The 19,260-nt window shown below is 35.8% G+C and overlaps 1 protein-coding gene across 1 annotated transcript; it reads right to left on the bottom strand.

The window, feature by feature from the left end:
- Nucleotides 1-11,970: 11,970 nt before the first annotated feature.
- LOC131047879 (receptor-like cytosolic serine/threonine-protein kinase RBK2) lies at nucleotides 11,971-18,667 on the bottom strand. Its single transcript, XM_057981687.2, has 11 exons — nucleotides 17,604-18,667; nucleotides 17,196-17,314; nucleotides 16,999-17,117; nucleotides 16,147-16,289; nucleotides 14,628-15,602; nucleotides 14,159-14,413; nucleotides 13,693-13,850; nucleotides 13,417-13,496; nucleotides 13,000-13,135; nucleotides 12,649-12,798; nucleotides 11,971-12,413 (listed from the first exon to the last, which is right to left on the bottom strand). The coding sequence occupies exons 1-11, from the start codon at nucleotides 17,809-17,811 to the stop codon at nucleotides 12,243-12,245; spliced, it is 2,514 nt and encodes an 837-aa protein (XP_057837670.2). The 5' UTR covers nucleotides 17,812-18,667; the 3' UTR covers nucleotides 11,971-12,242.
- Nucleotides 18,668-19,260: the final 593 nt, after the last annotated feature.

The raw sequence follows: 19,260 nt of genomic DNA on the forward strand, positions 1-19,260 counted from the left end.
TTAATAATGAACATTTAAACAAACATAGTAGAAGTTGAATGCATGAAACAACATAGACACATAACTCAAGTTACCCTGGGAAACCTCCCTCTTGGAGGAAAAACCCAGCATGAAATGATCCTCAGATCTGATTATAAATTAGATGTAACATTATGAGTACAACACTTATCTCTTAGGGCTGATCAAGATGATCAAACAACAATCTATTTTATGCTCCTTTGATGGCTAGGTCTGCACACAAGATAGTCTTATATTTACACTTTTATCCGCACCAAATATGCACTTTTGGTGCACTTTAGGTCTGCACTAAATCTGCACTTTAGTCGCACCTTAAGTCTGCACCAAGTTGTGCACCAAGTGTGCACTGATATGTCCTTCATCCTTGCATCTACACTTGCCTGCACTACACTCTCTGTGCACTGATTTGCATTGCACCAGCCTGCACCAAGGTGTGCATCAAGTGCACATCCATCTGCACTTCTTCACACCTGGGCTGCTCCAAGTGCATACGCAGTTCACACCTTTGGAAGATGAGATTTGTGCTCCAAGTGCACACACAATTCACACCCTTAGAAGGATAATCTCACACCTTTTTTGGATAACTTTGCACCTACTAGCTAAGATAATTCACACATATGACTGAAGAAGTTCGCATAGAGTGGAGAGGTATTTCACCTTTATGAATAGTGTTAATGACTTGCAATTGTTTCTTGTATATATATGCAAGATGTGAGACCCATCTTTTGGGTCGGCTCAATAACTTTTGGCGCCAAACAATATTTTAGTTTACACGCCACATATGGGTCCTATCTTTGGCGCCTAAGTTACATGCTAAATGATATGACTTTGGGTCCATGTGTTTGACTAGGTGTGGCCTTTAGTTTTGGACATAATACAATAAGGATAGGGTCCAATCCTATAAAGATTCACATAATATTGGAATAGGGACCAGCCCTATTTATAATGAATTCTAATGTTGCCTTTGGCAATTAGAATTCACCTTTTATTTTGCTTCCTAATTACAAACAAATCAACAATCCCTCTTAACTAGGGAGAAAAATAATCTTACAACTAAGTTACATGATTAGTGCCCAACCCTAAGTAATACATTCAATGTTCAATTTGTAATCCAAACTTAGCTATCAACTTCAATACTCCTTAGAGAGGATCACAATAAGTAGCTTGTAATAACATCACATAATAATAGCCCATAGTATCCATCTTGCATTCCCTGTAGAGGATGAATCCAAACTTCAACATGCACGCCTAGAAGTCATGAATTCATATATAAGTATATTCATGCACATCGTGGACTCTTTCCATGATATCCATCATTCATTGTCTGCTAAGGATGAAGGAGAACTTTCAATTTTAATCTTCTCTCAGAGAAGATTGCAACACCATCTTTATTTCCATTTTGCACATAAGTATCCTCCTTAATCTTCTCCCAGAGAAGAATGCAATACCTTTACCTCAATCTTCTCCTAGAGAAGAATGTAACATCATAATCTTCCATCTTGCACACAAGCATAGAATGGATCCATAATAAACATAATCTTCCATCTTGCACACAAACAAAGAATGGAATAAACATAATCTCCATCTTGCACACAAGCAAAGAATGGAATAGACATAATCCTCCATCTTGCACACAAGCAAGAAATGGAATAGACATAATCAGAATATTGTAGTCTTCCATCTTGCACACATGCATACAATGGAACTACATAATATAATCTTCCATCTCGCACACAAGCATAGACTGGATCCACCTTACATTGCCCGCAGAGGGTGGAGAGGATCTTTCCTACAATCTTACATTGCCCACAAAGGGTGGACAGGATTTTTTCTACCATCTTACATTTCCCGCAGAGGTAACAATTACTCTTCTGCCTGAGAAGATTACATTACCATCTTACATTGCCCGCAGAGGATGGTTAACAATTACTCTTCTCCCTGAGAAGATTACAATACCATCTTACATTGCCCGCAGAGGATGGTTATCAATTACTCTTCTCCCTGAGAAGATTACAATACCACCTTACATTGCCCGCAGAGGGTGGTTTGATACAACACAATGTATCATGGAGGTTAAGACTCCCTCTCAACCAAGGTTGTGTTCTCCACAGCTCCAAGTCTATCTCAAGCTTTAAGAGACTTGATGAGAACATTTGCACCGCAGGATTGTCCTACCATAAAACACTGAATTGTCAGATATTTATATACAATTTTGATAATAAATCAAAACAACTTTAACAAGAATCTTGAGAAGACACACTGCTTCTCTTGAGGCAACACTTGCAACAGTGAATTAGCTTCAGCAGTACTCAATGCAACTAAGGACTGTTCACTGTAGGCCCAATGGATCATAGAGTATCCAAGTTGAAGGAAATGCTTGAACTGTCTTCCTTATCTATAGCATTTCTTGTTCAATCATAACCTGAGATAATCTTCTAAGGTGATTACAGCTTCAACTCACAATCATCTGTGCTTTGAAAAGTATTTCCGAGTATGCTTAGCAACAATCATGCTTAGCCTTGTTCATGAAGCACTCACCAATCAACTACCTGTCTGCAAAATCAAATTTAGCTACAGACATCATCAACTTCTTCAAGTTAGTTTCCATATAAGTTTACAATATATCATTCTAAGTCTCAAGATATCAAGAGTATAATTGACTTAGAATAATTTCGTTGGATCCTTGACATAATTCTAACTTATATCCAATGTTTAGACTGTTGACATCAGTTAGAGTACACTGATCCATTTATGAAATCAAAATTATCATTTCAAATACTTAAGAGAAAAATGTTAGAACTTTACAAAACCCTAGGCTTGTCAAATGATTGTCAATTCTTTCATACCAAGTAATCATTATAGGACTCCCTCTTAATCCTTAACATTTGACAATCAAATATAAGAATCAATAAAGAAAGCACTCATCATATAAATCTGAAGATACTAAATTTTCATTTCCCTTATTTTCACTTTCTGTGAAAGGTCCCAATGACGTACCTTTAGTCATATTTTCAGTAAGGAGATGAGCTGAAGGTTTGTATAGGATTTCATACCTATTTCAATCTCCCTCTGAAACTTGAATCAAATATTAACTTGAAGAGAACAATCAAAATTAAAATCAAATATAATTAATCGTAAAGGAAAGCTTATCTCTTTCATTGGCTGGTAATCCTCCAACATCCTTAAGCTATTCAAGCCCAAGAATCTTTGAAGGCTGAGAGGCCAACCTTACCCTTCACCTTTGACCCTGAGAGTTAAATGATAGGCTGATGTACAAACTAGTCAACATCTGAATAGCCATGCCTAAAAGGAACCTTATATACTGATCAGAAGAACAAATGTTAGTTTCAGGCAAGCGATGTACATAACCAAGTTATCTGAACAAATGAAATTGATAAACCTTAGTGACTCAATCACAATATATAGTTGACCACATACATATGATTGATAAATATCAAATGGAATAGAATCTTCATACTTAGCTGAACAAGATCCTAATTATATTCAGCTTTGATGGAAGTAGAATAAACTAACAAGTGAAATGCTTACCTCAACCTGTAGTAACCTCAATGCTAATCACAGGAGGAAGCCACTATCTTATTGAATCATTCATCTTTCACTCTTCCTACATATGCTATTTACTGCAGCACATACTAACCTCTACTATGTAGGACAGAGCATCAAAGCATCATCATAACCAATTAACAATGATATGTTGTTCTTATAAGTGTATAAATGCATTGATATATCATTGTCTAGAGAAGCCCTATGAAGACATAGATCCAATCATCCAGCAATAAGAGGCATACCTTGCCAGGGTGATGGAATGATCACAGCCAATCAGAAGGGGTCCTTTTTGTGCCATCAAGTAACACAAAACAACAACAATGGGACAAGGGAAGATTGGCATTTCATGCCTAGCAACAACACCTAGGTCCAATAATAGAGTGTTGCATGTCTAGTAGCAAAATAAATCTACCATTCAATAAAAAAATTCAATCATCATTAATATTGGATCATATCACATCAAGGGTTAAGAATCATGAAATATATATCAATCTAGGGTTTAGACCAAAATACTTGACACAAAGAAATTTAAATAATTACAAAACCTATAAAATATGCAAACCCTCGATAATACTCTTGATGTGATAGAAAATAAGTTAGAACATCCTTAGCTTTGAGATAAGATCCCAACTAGTGTTATAACAGCAAGGCACACCGATGCAAATGCTCAAGAGAAGTGAACCCTTCTTGAGAGCAGGGGAATGAAGACACTTATTTGATTAAATCCTTCATACCTTTGATGTGGACCCATCAATGCCCTTTATTCTTCAATCTGATTCCCAAACATTTAGTAAGTCATTCCCCTCAAAGGGTACAAACTTTCCAGGAGGCAAAATTGAGTGCCCCATCAAGTCTATTCTCTATCTTCAAACCTGCCATTATCTTAAACTGAAAAAATGAATAGCAACCAAAAGTAAAAGCTTACTAAAATCTAAATGTTAGTATAACCTTAGCTCTAATACCATGTTGATTTTAAAATCTTATATTAACAGTAAGAACAAAAATCAAAATTGTATCTTTGATAATGTTAATTTCCAGCTTATATTAACCTGTAGGTTAAATGATTAATAATGAACATTTAAACAAACATAGTAGAAGTTGAATACATGAAACAACATAGACACATAACACAAGTTACCCTGGGAAACCTCCCTCTTGGAGGAAAAACCCAGCATGAAGTGATCCTCAAATCTGATTATAAATTAGATGTAACATTATGAGTACAACACTTATCTCTTAGGGCTGATCAAGATGATCAAACAACAATCTATTTTATGCTCCTTTGATGGCTAGGTCTGCACACAAGATAGTCTTAGATTTACACTTTAATCCACACTAGATCTACACTTTTGGTGCACTTTAGGTCTACACCAAGTTGTGCACCAAGTGCGCACCGATCTGCCCTTCATCCTTGCATCTGCACTTGCCTGCACTGCACTCTCTGTGCACTAATTTGCATTGCACCAGCCTGCACCAAGGTGTGCATCAAGTGCACATCCATTTGCACTTCTTCACACTTGGGCTGCTCCAAGTGCATACACAGTTTGCACCTTTGGAAGATGAGATTTGTGCTCCAAGTGCACACACAGTTCACACCCTTAGAAGGTTAATCTCGCACATTTTCTGGATAACTTTGCACCTACTAGCTGAGATAATTCGCACATATGACTAAAGAAGTTCACATAGAGCGGAGAGGTATTTCACCTTTATGAATAGTGTTAATGACTTGCAATTGTTGCTTGTATATATATGCAAGATGTGAGACCCATCTTTTGGGTCGGCTCAATAACTTTTGGCGCCAAACAATGTTATGGTTTACACGCCACATATGGGTCCTATCTTTGGCACCTAAGTTACATGCTAAATGATATGACTTTGGGTCCATACGTTTGACTAGGTGTGGCCTTTAGTTTTGGACATAATACAATAAGGATAGGGTCCAACCCTATAAAGATTCACATAATATTGGAATAGGGCCCATCCCTATTTATAATGAATTCTAATGTTGCCTTTGGCTATTAGAATTCACCTTTTATTTTGCTTCCTAATTATAAACAAATCAACAAATTCCACTACATAGAATATACTCCACGAATCCATCTACACGAAGAGAATATACGAATCCACATCCATGCACAAGAGCATCCAATGAAGAACATCCCAATACACTTGCCTTTATGGAGTTTTAATTCCCAAAAGACTCAATGGCTACTGAAAATCTTCTCTATAGCTCAATTCCAAAATAGCTAATGTAAAAATGATTGAACGAATCCAAAAAATACCCAACATGTCACTTTAATAACCTCTTAACCCTAAATGTACCTTTTAGGGTTTCCTTTACTTTATTAAAGTCATAACTTGCATTTTATTAATAAAATCTCCTCTATTAGAAAAGTTTGATCCAATAAGCGTCTTATTCATCATTAATAAAGTGGTCCCCTTTTAAAACAAAGTTATATCTATCTAGGGAAGCATGCCATGGGGTCTTTTATGACACTTTATTAAATTATTATAAAGTGATATTATAATCACTTAGCTTCATTTTTATTAAATATTAAAGTGAAAACATCAATATTTAATTTTATTCAAATTCCATCACCTGGCCTCCCCCAAACTGAAAACTAAATGCTATCACTTGTCCAAGGATGATGACTAGATGTGGCAGTGTAACTGGCAGTCTCCTCCTAAAAAGTAGGGATGCTCCTAAACATTAGGAGATTGTTTCAAATCGATGATAAACACTCCTAAGCCACTCTGTTATGCTCCTCAGCCCTCTAGTGGTCAAACAGTCAACTTGTAGTCTCCTCCTAAAAATAGGAAACTGCCCCAGAATGCCCAAAACGTCTTCAATGCTCCTCAAAAGGTCACCAAACCCCAATTAGGCTCCCTATCCACCATCTTAACCCACGAGAACCCTAATTATAGGCTAACCCATGCTAGCAACTGGACTATCTAAGGAAGGGACATTACGCAGCCTCCTTCAATATGTACTTTTTTAATGCGTAGTTGATAACATGTTTGTATGCCTATTAGGAGTGTCATGGATTTGACTTCAATATTTGTTCATGTTGTCCTTGCTTTTGGATTTTCAAAAATGTGACAACCCCTACAAAGGTTTGCTCAAAATGTGTCATTTTTGTCTCTAAGACATGTTTTACGAGCTGCAAAACTCACATTTGCTAGTGTCAAATCATCAAGGGTTGTCTTTTCCATCATTGTCCAAGTTTTGGTGAGTTTTGGCTTTCATTTTCCTAGCTTTCTTTGCAATTTCTGGTTTAAGAGCACTAACTGCAAGTTGGAGATTTTATTCTAAGGCATGCTTTTCACAGCAAAATTCTTGCTTCTTTTTAAACTGGACTAACATTTGGTTCATCGTTGATTCATGTTTCAAATTTCATCACGTTTTGAGTTCGTTTGCTTGGTCTTTTCTTCAAAATCGGGTTTTTTCCTCTAGACCGTGAGTTGGAAATTTTCCTTCTTTTGCAAGTAAAGAGATCCTTTATGTTTTTAAGTTGTAGGGGTTTTTTCAAGCAATTACAAGTGAAAGTTTATAAAATGTGTAACTTGTAATTTTCTTTTTCTTTTCTATTTTCCCTTTTTGGTCTTTTAAGTTGTTTTGTAGGAACTTTTTCGTCAAATTACAAGTAAATTTAAAAATACGTAAGTTCTTTAAAAAGTACCTACTTTCTTTATTGTGCACTTGTAATTGGGATTTTAAAACCTGATTTCAAGTGTTTTAAGTTCTTTTTGAGTTTTATGTGCTTTTGCTTCTTTAAAACTCGATTTTGTAAGATTGAAGGAAAAGTGAATTTTTAAAACATGTAATGGGGTTTTTAAAACCTGAATGCATCTTTTTGCTCCAACTCTTGTGCCTTTTCCTTGCTATTGAATCTTCAAAACTCGACTACATATTTTCCCCAAGTAGCAGCGATCTTGTGTTGGTTTGTAGCAGCAATTTTGTGATGCTTTGCAGCTTGAATCCGTTCCTTATGAGGTTGGCGCCATGAATGCATACTAACGTGGGGATTTTTTGCTCCTTTTTGCACTATTTTGGCTCCACGTTTTTGGCATTTTGGCCACATATTCCGCCCTTGTGTGATACATTTTTCTTTCAACATTCAATGTGAAGTGTTTGGTGTCAAATGGGATTCTTCTTTCAAGCTGTTTTTTGTGCTATAAGTTAAATACAAAACCGTTTTACTTATTGCAAGAACTATCAACGTGGTGGATCCGTTATCTATTTATAGAGCATTTCGATTCATCTCTTGTCCATTTATTCTTGTCTAAGGCATTTGCTTTTGCTCTAGTTTTGGGTTTCTAAATTATCTTCCCAAATGGATAAGTTCTTTGAATGCAATTTGTAAATTTGCATGATTTTCCCCTCTTTCAGATTTTTCCTATTTACTTAAAACCCGATTACAAGTAACAGTGATAACATTGTCCTTCCCTTTTGGTAGAAGGAGTTAATCATTCTTTTTATATAGTAACAAATGTTGAGTGTTCAACTCATTCATTTGATTTCGGTCGCACGTTGAGTTTTTCCCATTTTCCAAGTTACCAAGATGAAAATGTCCTCCATATTTATCCATGGTCATTCAAGTAATTCCTTTTATCATTCTCTCATGTCAAAATCCCTCTTCCCACCATTGTGTTCATTTGTCACACTTTCATTCATTTTTCCCATTATGAGTCCACCTGCAATCGGAATTTTAAAACTCGATTGCAAGTGTGTCTTCACTTGCAGTCACCCTTCCAAAAACCGAAATTGGTTCAAAATGCACTCAAAAACCTATTACACATATGAAGTTGCATTTTTGTCCTCCATAATTGCAAGTCAATGCTCTTGTTTTTCCACACATATAATGTAGTCTCCAAAACTTGGAATTGAGCTTTGGCCCCACTTTTGTAGTCCTGTTTGCACACATGACCTACCAAATCAATCAATTAAGGCATGGGCCTTATTTTGCAAGCAAATTCCAAGATTGGAGAAAGAACAACTTGACAGAGCCACACAAGGAGATGGATAAGTGATATGAATGATTGAGAGCATATAATTCTTTCAAGACAGAGATAGGCGTCTTACTTCAGCCTTGCAAAGAACTTCCCTCCTGAAAAGCCAGTACTACCCCAAGCATGTGAAAAGTTGAATTTTGTTGGTTAAAGACACAAAGACTATCAAGGGTGCAAGTTCTTGTTCCAGTTCAAGATGTCATTTACCTCGATCACAAAGTGTCTTGTAGTAGCATGAAGATTTTCAAAACAGAGGATGATGCAGTTAGAGTCATGTCTTCGGACACATAGAATAGTTTCAATTGTGTATTTGTAATTTTGTTTTGACAAGTTACATGTAAAAACAAGTTTTGTAATTGCAAGTGTTGCTTTCACTTGCCCTTTTGTAAAATGTAATTACATATAAGACAACTACAAGTTGAGTTAGATTAGGACTCTAGTTGGAATAAGTCATGGTAGTTGAGAGATTTTCTCAAGTTAGTTAGGATCCTCCCACCTTTTTCTCAAGGCTCCTCTCCTATAAATACTTGAGGGGGTCTATTGTAATTGATATCTTTTGGCAATGCAACAAGACTCTGCCAGTTTGTATGTACACTCTAAGATTTTGAGCTTAGTTGTAAATTAGATTGCAGTCAATTAAAATAGGCAAATTGTTTTCAAACTTTGTGTTGATTCAAGGTGTTATGTGACTATATTTTATGAAAATTGATTGTGAGTTTTAAGGTGTTATACAAGAGGGATTCAAGCTCAATCTTGCAGACTTTGAGTTGCTTATTGTGTTTGGAGTTTTAGATTTGTATTCAGATTTGATATTGTAGACTTTGAGCTTCTTGTCACATTTGAAACTATTGTAGGAGGCTCAAGCTAAGGGGTAACTTGCAGACTTTGTGATGCTTTTATTTCTATGTTTGTGCATAAGAGGTGCGTTATGTAGTTAGACTTTGAGCTGCTACATATTGTGCTTAGTTATATGAAAATCATCTAAAAAGGTTGATAGGAGAGTAGATAGTTGAATACTTTGAGCTTTCTTTCTATTTTCTCATCCCGGAGAAGCAATGGAGGACTTTGTGCCTTTATGGAAACTTTGTTTCATTATTTAGTTTACTTCATTAATCATTTGTGCTTTCGGTTGTGATTCTTTTATGAAAGAAGAGAAAAGAATAAATGTATTTTTTGAAAGAAAAAGAAAAAAAAAGAACAAGAACAAGACAAAGTTTCACCCAGATTTAGAGTTAGAGTTTATTTTTGAATTGTTGAAGTAGAAAGCAAAAAGGTGGCCTTCCCTAAATTAGGAGAGTTTTACACTCAGACACTGTGGCTAAAACCACAATTTTGTACATTTCCCAGGTGTACAAAATTTTCAACCAATAGTTCCATATCCCAAACACTTTGGAGCAATGCCAACTAGATGTCCTTCATGATCTCTTAAAATACAACCAAACTCAAAAATATCTCGATTGCCCTAGATGCCCCCATTGAAGTTTAGCTTGCACCAACCCTCTAAATAGGTCACCCATATGATGTCTTTTCTTGGATCTTGTGAAGAGTGAACTTGCCTAGCCCCACAAACAAGGTACTTTAATCATTATTTTAGATTCTACATATATATCATTTTTAATATCTATCTAGACTACTAAATAGATTATGAACTATAAATAGATTAATAGGTAGATAATAGAGACACTATTTATGTTAACATTTATTCAATAAGTTTTTTTTTTTTATATATAAATAAATTATCTTGAGTGTTGTTTCTAGATTCAAATGTGAGTAAGTTTTTTTTTTTTATATATAAACAAATTATCTCGAGTATTTTTTGCAACAATGTTTCACATCCTATTCCGTGATCAATCATTTTTTATTCTCCTTATGCACTTTGATGATGGATCAAACAATGTGACCTAAATTATTGATGCTAAAAACTCTCGCACAATCAAATCCAAAAATAACAATCAACATTATGTATTGTAGAAATTTAATGTCATTTATTAATAAATTGTCTACGATAACTTATATTTAAAAGACTTTATTTTTCTATAATAATAAAACAAATGATACAACACGTGTATCATTATAAAACAATTTAAATATTATAATTTTAATATATTTTATTTTACTTGTTAATTTTTACTCTTATTTGTTAAATTTTTATTTTATTTTTTTCTCATTTAATATGTCATCACTAATAATATGTTTCTTATTAGATTATATCATTTATATGGTGCTTATTATTAAATGTAGTTAGTTTAATGTTTTATTTTATTTATTAATTATTATTATTTACTATTTTATTTTATTTTTCTTATGCAAATTATTAGTATTATGCTCATTATTAAATGACATCACCAATATAATGCTTGTTCTTAAATATTAATTATGTAACTTATAAATGTTTATATAATGTTACCACTTTGCAATGTCGCTCAACATTATTATTAGAGTTTAGCACTTGATTGGAAGTTTCTCATTCGCCGTGCAATCAACGTGTAGTGTAATTCATTTTAGTAAAGATATTGGAAGTTTCTCATTCGCTGTGCAATCAACGTGTAGTGTAATTCATTTTAGTAAAGGTGTCTTAAATATACCTATATAAAGAACAGTAAGAGATATTAGATTTTGGTTATTTTATTTATTCGAGAATTATTTTATTTTTTAGAGTTATTTTATAGTATTATTTTATTTTATTTTTATTTACTATAAAGTTATTTTATATTTTTTTAAAGAATATATATTAACTATAATTTTAGTTTATGATCACAATCTGACACTCTGCCTTACAACCAGAATTAATCCCCTGGATATTGGAAGTAGGGTATGTTCAAAATACATAAGATCTTTGCTCCCAAATACTACATGTACAGTTTCTTCTCTTGCATATTGGAGGTAGAGTATGTTCATCTAGTATTTGTCGCACAGTTAGGTGTCTCCAGCAGACTGAGAGTACGAGGAGTTTCATATATTGTAAGTCATCTGTAGACCCTAAAACAAATCGCCTGATATTGTGAACTATAAAACGAAATTAATTAATTAATTAATCCCCTGTTTGTTTATCTTGGTTGCCAAGGGGGTAGCTGTTTTCTTACACATGACAAGAAAATAAGGAGGCACAGTTAGGTGTGTCCAGCAAACTAAGAGTATGAGTCCTCCCATATATTGTAAGTCATCTGTAGACCCAAAAACAAATCACCTGATAGTGTTAACTATAAAACGAAATTAATTAATTAATTAATTAATCCCATGTTTGTTTGTCTTGGTTGCCAAGGGGGCAGCCGTTTCCTTACACGTGACAAGAAACTAAGGAGGTGGGTTCTGAAAAGTAGGTCCCATGGAAGCATGGGGTATATCAAAGTCTCTGAAAGCAGTCAATGCAATCCATATAAATTAATACATCCATATTTCTACTGAAATTGTCATTGAGAACATCTGACCAATTCTTCCCAATGAAAGTAGCCTGGTTGAGAAATACTTTACAAGCTTATGGTACAATCTTACCAAAACTCAAAACCTCATGTCAAAACAATTGCATATTCTTGGATTCCACTCTTTCCATTTTAGTGTATTGACATTTTTTTATGTAGTAAGAGAAGAAAATTGCATACTGGGCACGTTACAAACATAAAACTTACAATAAAAGAGGAGGTTGATTTCTATTGCCCCAAAGCTATCTCCCTATGACGGTTCAGATCACTAAGGTATCTAGTGGATGTATAATCTTCTGTATCAGAGCCTCCCATGAGAAATAAAGTCTCTGATATTGGCGTCCTCCCACAGTCTGTATTTTCTAAGTTGTCCCCTTCTCCTGTTAGAAGCTTCAGAACCTGAATCCCATGAACAAAACATAAATTAAGAACTATCACTTGACAGCTTATGAAAACAAACATGATTTTGTTTAATGTAGCTGAGCCTTATAATTTGATAGACGCTGATTCCAAAAGCAGACAGAAGCTTGTTTAATTTGGGTGAACATGATCATAATCTAGACATTATTATTGATGCAATGGTGCTTGATGTGATCATGATTTGCAGGACGATTTTTGAATCTATACAACTTACATGAGCCATGCAAGGACGAAGAAGAGCAGACTGCTGAATGCATAGACTAGCTGTCATGACCATATCATTGAGCTGATGATTATCATATGAATCACCCAGGGATGGGTCCACAAGCTCTTGGAAGTTCCCACTGTCAATCAATGGCTTTGCCTGCATAAATCTCATTAGATTCAGTGGTCAGTCTAAAAATATGGGATAAAAGGAAATTGATGGGAAGAGAATGAAGTCCAGTCATATAATTCAAATGGAGCTTTGATAGAATGACCTTTTGCCATATACTGTTGCAAATGGAAACTTAATTGTTCATTTAGTGGCCAAGTTCTGATGAGATTGACGATCAAAATAACATACCCACATCACAAGGTTTTTCTGGGAAGAGTCAATCGGACGACGTCCAGTAATGAGCTCCAAAAGCAACACCCCAAATGCAAACACATCTGTCTTCTCATCTACAACCCCATGCATGAAATACTCTGGTGCAAGGTAACTGCAGTAATAACCAGAAATGTTCTTACAAGTCATATGGAATTTCTAACAAACTTTGGTGCTAAAAAAGCATAAAAGAACAGGAGATATCAATTGATTTTTCTATTTAAAAGAACTACAACCATATACAGATTGGAAACTTGAAACCCAATTGTGTGTTTTCCCATGACTAAAACAAATCAAGCAGCATTCTAACCATCAGAAAATTCTGTTGTAGTTCTATGATGAAAGGAAAAGACGAGTTCACACTTACTAAAGCACATAAGAAACCAAACTACCCACCCGAATGTGCCCACAATGGGTGTGACAGTGATGTGTGTCCATTGCTTAGGGAGCCACTTTGCGAGTCCAAAATCTGAAATCTGTATCACACAACAAGAGACTCCTTCAAGCAAGGAAAACCACCATCATCAACTAAAGGCATTGCTTGCCACATTACCAATAAGAAGAAGCCCTTAAGAGTTCAACCCTTAAAATAAGACAGACAATGGAACTCAATTCCTCCTTGAGAAGAGCTATAATATGGAAGTGGACAAAGGGAGGTGGGTTTAGGTTTACCTGAGGCTCAAAATCTTCTGTTAGTAAAACATTGGATGCTTTGATATCTCTGTGAATTATCCGTCTTTGGCAACCCTCATGCAGATAAAGAAGGCCTTTAGCCGTGCCAACAGCAACTCTGTACCGAATATCCCAGTTCAGATGTTGAGGGTTTGGACCTGGATTAGGAGTAGACACATCAGAATCACTAGCACATTGAAGAAATAAACATGTATATAGTGGGAAAGTTTGAAACATTATAAGAGTTTTTCTCTATGCTAAATAAACCAAAGCTAATTTGGTTAAAAATTTGTGAAGGATTGACAACGTTAATCCCTTAGTTATAGTATAATCCATCAGGTACACATCCTCAGCCAAAATCATGGAAAGAGCTACCAACAACTTCATAAACAAATGAAAGACTTAACAACATTTGCTTTAGATGGAACATACTGGTGAATAAATTTGGGAGGACATCGTGATATACCATGAAGCATTGATGCTAAGCTTCCATGAGGAGAAAATTTTAAAACGATATGTAATCCACCTTCAATGCCAAAGCCAATGAGGCAAGCAGCATTGGGATGATTGATGTGCACAATGATTCCGAGTTCCGATAAGAAATCACCAACCTTCTGCTCCTCTGTGTTACCCCTATTAAGTCTCTTAACAGCCACAATCTGTCCATCGGATAAGTATCCTTTGAATACCTCTGCATACCCACCCCTTCCTATTATGTTATCTGCCATACGCAAAAAAAGCCAATGTCCAATTGTCACTAATAGTAGCCTTTAATATCAGATTCTATCAAGATTTCTGTTAAGATCAAATTTTCCTACCACATTTGAGTGTTTCATATTAGTTAAGTTTGCAGGGCAAGGTGAAAAATAGCTCGATTACATTGATGAGCTCTGTATTTTACTAGAAATTTGAGTAAACTAGCATTAATCCCAAACCTGGGCTGAAATTATTTGTAGCACATTCAAGTTCCTCAAGTGAAAAGCACTTCCAAGATGGCTTTGAAGTTATATCTGTCAAATGTTTCTCCAAAGTCAAAATCTGATCACAGAAAGATTGATTATCTTTGCTTTGAGAGAAGGAATCAGTCCTTGAATGGAAATCGCCAGAACTACTACGGTGCCGAGGAAGCCTAAACCCACTTCGTGGAGGAAAAGTGGATAATCGACGCATTGATCCCTGTTTCCACATCCTCAAGAAGTTCCGCCATTGAGAGCTCTTGCGGCCGTGTCCTTTTTCATTCTCCCAATGTGAATCTGAGGGGGACGTGATAATCGCCTTCCCTGTCCCTGAAAATGAATCATTACTGTTACTTGTGGGAGAAGAACTGCTATCTGAATCCAAACATGCTGCTACTGATCTTTCCAGAACTCCTCTGGGCGAACTTCTCCCTGTTTCTGTTTGTTCACACCAAGTTTTGCAGTTTCCTCCTTCATCATCTTCATCTTCTTCTTCTCCTTCTTCATTAGCATCAAAGTATACTTGTAAAACATTTGGGGAGGTCGACAAGCATGTTTCTGAATCTCCATGGGTTTGATGATGATCTTCTCCTTGTTCTTCCTCAACCAGTCCTCTGGTTAAACTTTCTTTGGCTTGCTCAGAAAAGATTTTGTGTCCTTGTCCTCCAACTTCTTTGTCTTCTTCTTCATCATCATCATCATCATTCATATCAAAAAAGATTTCCACAACATCAGGTGAGGAAGGAGAAGGCATTGGCACGTCCTCAAAGGGCTGATCTTCCCTCGTTTCTTGTTTCACAAATGCTCCCTCTGGAGTTTCATCTGTTGGATCTGAGTCTTTTTGGCATTCTTTTCCAATAACATTGAAATTGTCTTTGATTACATTAGATAAGGTTAAAGCTTGCTCCTGCAAATTGTCCTCGGAATCTTGTTTCTGCACAGAAACCTGTATGGCTAAAATCAAGGTAACAGGTCCAAAGTAAAGTATTATCAGGATAAACAGCATTGTAGAATGATTTTTAAGAACAAACTCAACCAACAAACGCAAGTCCCACACGAACGTTATAGAACTAGTTATCCTACCAAGAAAAAATAATATTTCAGAAAACATTTCTTTCAAGGGCACAGTGATTCTGTTTTAGGGACCTCTTAAATTAAAGTGGGATTAAAACACCTTTGTTTGCTGCCTAAAAAACAAATATATATATTCAAATTGTTCACAGAACAACTGGCATTGTTTATCAAAATTAAATTCAGAATCATCAACAAAGTTGTAAAAGTGGTGTGATTTTTTTAGACAGATATAGGCAATCATATATTTCCATGGCTTTTGAATTTGTGATAGGATAGGAAAACCCCCATTTTGTGAAAAAGAGTCCAGAAGGCCTGTCCCATGTTCTACTTGGTATTTACTATTTTGTTAATCAATTTTCCAATGTAACAGTTTTCCATAACTATTTCTATTATCAGACGAGGACAAAAAGTCAAGCAGGACTACCTTCAGCAGATGAAGAAGAGGAATCACTTGGGACATCCATGCGATTCTTTTTTAAATGCACAAGTTTTCCACTTTTCACTGTGATGACAGAACACCTCGCAGGTGCATTTCTTATGCAATAGTTTGATTTCATCCTTTTCCGCCTGCAACAAACATTCAAATTTTAACATTAAAGATTTAAAAATTATAAGTTGTTTTCAGCTGGTTTAAAAAAATAAAGATGGCATTCAAACCATGGCTGCAGGAGGAGGGTACTTCATATTCAACACTTGGACAATGTGGGTATGGGATTTAAAGATGACTGGAAGCTACTTGGAAACTCTAGGATTGGAAACACTTAGATTATCAAGGACAATTGCAAACTGTTGTGACACACAGTGTCTGATGGCTACTTTGTTCTTGAGGAAATCAAGATGTAACGAGACTTTTATTAAGGAGACTATTTTCTGCATTGTCCAGGGGAGTTGAGGACGGTGAACCAGGAATTACCATTACTATTGTTTGCAAAACCAGGTCCATCAACAAAGATGTTAAGTCACTGTCTCTAATGGCAAAGACACATTTTTTAGCTCTCCCAAAGAACTCCTGCGCTCTACTTTAAAATCAAAGAAAAAAAAAAATTTTTAAAAACCTCATGTTCTTTAGAAGATGCATTTCAAAATTAGTAATAAAACTCATGTTTAAATGGGAGAAGATAGGTATCCAATGGGACGAGCTCAAGTGGTAAGATGAAACAAATGGGCTTTCAAAGCTAAGGCTCAGGTTCAAATCCCAGAAAGAGTGTTAAAATTGGGAACCAAATACTGCATATCCTATGATCAAAATCACTAGGTCTTGGGAGCAGAAATTTACCATGAAACGAAACGATCAGACGTGCCAATGACAAGAGTGGAGGCATTTAGAGCCTTTGCCTGTTCAACCAATACCTCCTCTGGATGGTGGCCTCCCTCAAACTTAATATCCATTTGAATCTGTTACAACTTAAGAAAATTACAAACCATGATATTTTAAACCGCTGTGCCTATCTAAGTTTCCGGAGATTTGCACACCTGTTTCTGTTTACTGAGTTGCCTCAACTGTTGCAGCTGAGCTCTAATGCCACTTCTTTTGCTCTCCGCCACACATTTCTCCACACCGTACTCCTGCTCTTCATCACTTCTAACGCCCCCTGTTTCCACATCCAGAAATAAGTACCTACCTTGGTCACCAAAATCTCGGGGAGATTGAGACAATAATTTCACACATTAAATGCTGAAAGATTCACAACTTCAGCTCCACTATTTAAGATTAGTAATGCAATATCTGAAAACTTATGATAAATTTAGTGGGCATTATAGCAGATACTAAGGTTAAGTTTAGGCACTCGAAATCAGACAGTTGAGGACAAAGCGTACAGTTCCCTATATGGAGATTAATGTCCTAAACAGAGAGATATCCGGTTAATTCACAGTACCCACCTGTTAAAAGAGTGGATGAAGGATCGCAAACGATAAGGACAATCACGACATCTCCGGCTCCAGCCGCGGCTTTGATTGTCCATGCTATTAACTCCACTCCTCCCCGCTCAGGATGGAATCCTATTAATATCACCTCCTGCCCCTTTTTCATCTCTTCCGCCTCTTTAGACGCCTTCACTGAATCAACACCGCTACCCTTCAAACCCATCTCACACTTGGCTCAGAATCGTACATTCTTTCCCCCAATTGCTTTGTTTCCCTATTTGATTTATCCAGAAAGCCCCATATCCAGAGCGAATTTTATTGAGACTCTATTGGACCAAAACCAATTGTCTGCAATTTTAAAACATCTGATTCCTCTACACACCCTGTTTACCGCTCAAACAGCCTCTGAAGCAACATGAAGAAACACTCCAATGCTTTATTTCATATAGTGGGTCATGTTCCATTCAATGATACATTTCAAAAACTCAGAGTTGGACATCTCAAAACATAGTCTTGTGTCAATTTAGAGAACCAGAAGCCCACAATAACAAAGAGTTAGCAGACAATCTTTGAGGTCTTGAGACCCATAATCAAATCCTCGTGGTACACCTTTTTGCTCAGAGTATTCTCTGAATGATAAGAAAACACAACAGAGGACAAGACTAGACAAGTCCGGCGCTGAGGCATGGGAATTCGGAACTGTTGTTTTTGCGCAAGGTACGCCGGAATACGAATACAGAGCATACAGCGCATGGATATTTAAGCGCTGCTCCCATCAAGTGAACAACACGAGTCCTCCAGTTACTAATAACAGCGGTAATTTCCACACAACCCAGTAACTCTTGCGAGCAAAGTAATGGTTGGGAACCGGGGTCCAAAGCACTAATCGCGGGACCGGCCAACTTGTTTGCTACAAGAGCAAAAATGGTGGCTAGATGAAGACAGGACTAGACTCTAGGAGTATTTTGGACGGGTCTTTTTATGGGTTTTAAGATTGGAACAAGGTTCATGTTAGATTGAAACAGGAGGTAAAGGGAGAATTCAAAACAAATAGTAACAAAATCAGATTATGAGATTTTATAACTTGTTTTATGTATTTTTCTGGGAAGTATTGTTTGATTTGAATTGTACCTGAAAAAGATATGGAGTATGAAGAAAGTTATGGTCTTGCTGTTTATAGTGTAGTTCAATCCAGATTGAGTGTTGAGCAGGTTAGTTGATTGTTTCCGGGGATAACATTGAATTGGTCTATAATGGTGATGGTGAAAGAGCAAATTAGAAAGCAGAATGCTAAATGAATAAGTAAATGAGTTATTAATAGGTAATGTCTAAAATAAATTAGAAGGAAGAATACTAAATGATTAAGTAAATGAGTCATTAAATGCAAATGTCTAAACAATAATGATGAAAGAGAAATATGTAAGAGAAAAATTTAGGACACTAACATCAAGAAGATAAATTGAATTCCAGAAAGCATTTTATGTCAAAATCAAATTTTTAGTTTAGTGTAATTTTTTTTAACTTATTTTGGGACCGAGTATTGAGTAGGTTAGTTGATTGACTAGAGTAGGTTAGTTGATTGACTAGGTGGACAACATTGAATTGGTCTATAATGGTGTTAGAGAAAGAACAAATTAGACATTAATATGCAAATGTCTACACAATGATGAAG

Source organism: Cryptomeria japonica, chromosome 3 (assembly GCF_030272615.1).
Source record: "Cryptomeria japonica chromosome 3, Sugi_1.0, whole genome shotgun sequence".
NCBI lineage: Eukaryota > Viridiplantae > Streptophyta > Pinopsida > Cupressales > Cupressaceae > Cryptomeria > Cryptomeria japonica.

Coding starts and splice junctions, on each gene's coding strand:
- LOC131047879 (XM_057981687.2), bottom strand. CDS start 17,811: ATGGGTTTGAAGGGTAGCGGTGTTGATTCAGTGAAGGCGTCTAAAGAG. Junction 13,497..13,692: donor CAGAAGATTTTGAGCCTCAG/GTAAACCTAAAC, acceptor TGTGTGATACAG/ATTTCAGATTTTGGACTCGC. Junction 12,799..12,999: donor AGAAAAACCTTGTGATGTGG/GTATGTTATTTT, acceptor AGATTTATGCAG/GCAAAGCCATTGATTGACAG.